Source organism: Condylura cristata, unplaced genomic scaffold, assembly GCF_000260355.1.
Source record: "Condylura cristata isolate star-nosed mole 26May11 unplaced genomic scaffold, ConCri1.0 scaffold00006, whole genome shotgun sequence".
Taxonomy (NCBI): Eukaryota; Metazoa; Chordata; class Mammalia; order Eulipotyphla; family Talpidae; genus Condylura; species Condylura cristata.
Genome location: NW_004567107.1, coordinates 50,580 through 51,603, shown reverse-complemented (window position 1 = coordinate 51,603; position 1,024 = coordinate 50,580). Strand labels below are relative to the sequence as shown.

The window sequence follows — 1,024 nt, the reverse complement described above, 5'->3', positions numbered from 1 at the left end:
GCGGGCGGGCGGGCGCCGGCTGACCGCTCCCTCCCACAGTTCTACGACGCGCCCTACGAGTACGAGCTGATGCTCAAGTGCCTGAACGTGGCCTTCACCTCCGTGTTCTCCATGGAGTGCGTGCTGAAGATCATCGCCTTCGGGGCGCTGGTACGTGCTGCCGGGCGCCATGGGGCCCCCCCCGCCCCTGCCCGCTGCCCGCGCCGAGCGCTGGGCTGACGGTGATCTCTGCCCAGAACTACTTCCGAGACGCCTGGAACGTCTTCGACTTCGTCACGGTGCTGGGGAGCATCACCGACATCCTGGTGACGGAGATCGCGGTAAGCAGCGGCCTGCCGGGGGCCACGTGCAGGCTGCTGCCCTGTCACGCCGATGCGGGCCCCTTGGGGCTGAGTAGGTGGTGTCTCGGCAACTGCCGGTGGCGGGGTGGCCGGTGGCCCCGCCTGGCACGCTGACCCGGCCACGGGCTCTGGGCGAGGGCCTCTGCCCCATGGACAGGTGAGCGGAAGGAGGGGTCAGCTGCACACTGCGGGCGTGTGCGTGTGCACGCATGCCCGTGTGTGTGCGCCCAGGGCGGGCTGCTAAACGGCTCGCGGTCGGGCCCTGGCTGGCGGTGGCGGGCCCCGAGCTCTGCCTGGCATGACTCGGTCACCCTGGGGCTCCGGCCGCCTCTGTCCGGGCGCAGGACGATGTCCCGGTGACCCTGATGCCAGGCCCCGGCCTCTGGGAGAGGCACCAGAGTGACCCGAGCAGCTCCGTGGTGGCTGCCTCCGGTTGTGGGTTCTGAGAGCCAGCACTGGGCCGGGGCTCTGGTCAGTGCCTGCTGGCCGGTGTGGGCTTCATGGGGAAGCCGGTCCTGCTGCCTCAGGCATCCCGCTCAGGCTTGCCCTGGCTGCTCTTGGCGAGTGGTTGACCATCACAGGGTCGGCCGGCCAGTCTCCCTCATGGAGCCTGTCCGTCTCCCGGGACCACCAGTGCCCCGGAGCTAGCCCCCGCCTGCCCGTCCCTGGCCACTCCCCGAACC

General features: G+C 70.7%; 1 protein-coding gene across 1 annotated transcript; it reads left to right on the top strand.

Moving 5' to 3' along the window:
• The first annotated feature begins 43 nt into the window (after window positions 1-43).
• CACNA1B (calcium channel, voltage-dependent, N type, alpha 1B subunit) lies at window positions 44-1,018 on the top strand. Its single transcript, XM_012721291.1, has 2 exons — window positions 44-150; window positions 237-1,018. The coding sequence occupies exons 1-2, from the start codon at window positions 70-72 to the stop codon at window positions 453-455; spliced, it is 300 nt and encodes a 99-aa protein (XP_012576745.1). The 5' UTR covers window positions 44-69; the 3' UTR covers window positions 456-1,018.
• Window positions 1,019-1,024: the final 6 nt, after the last annotated feature.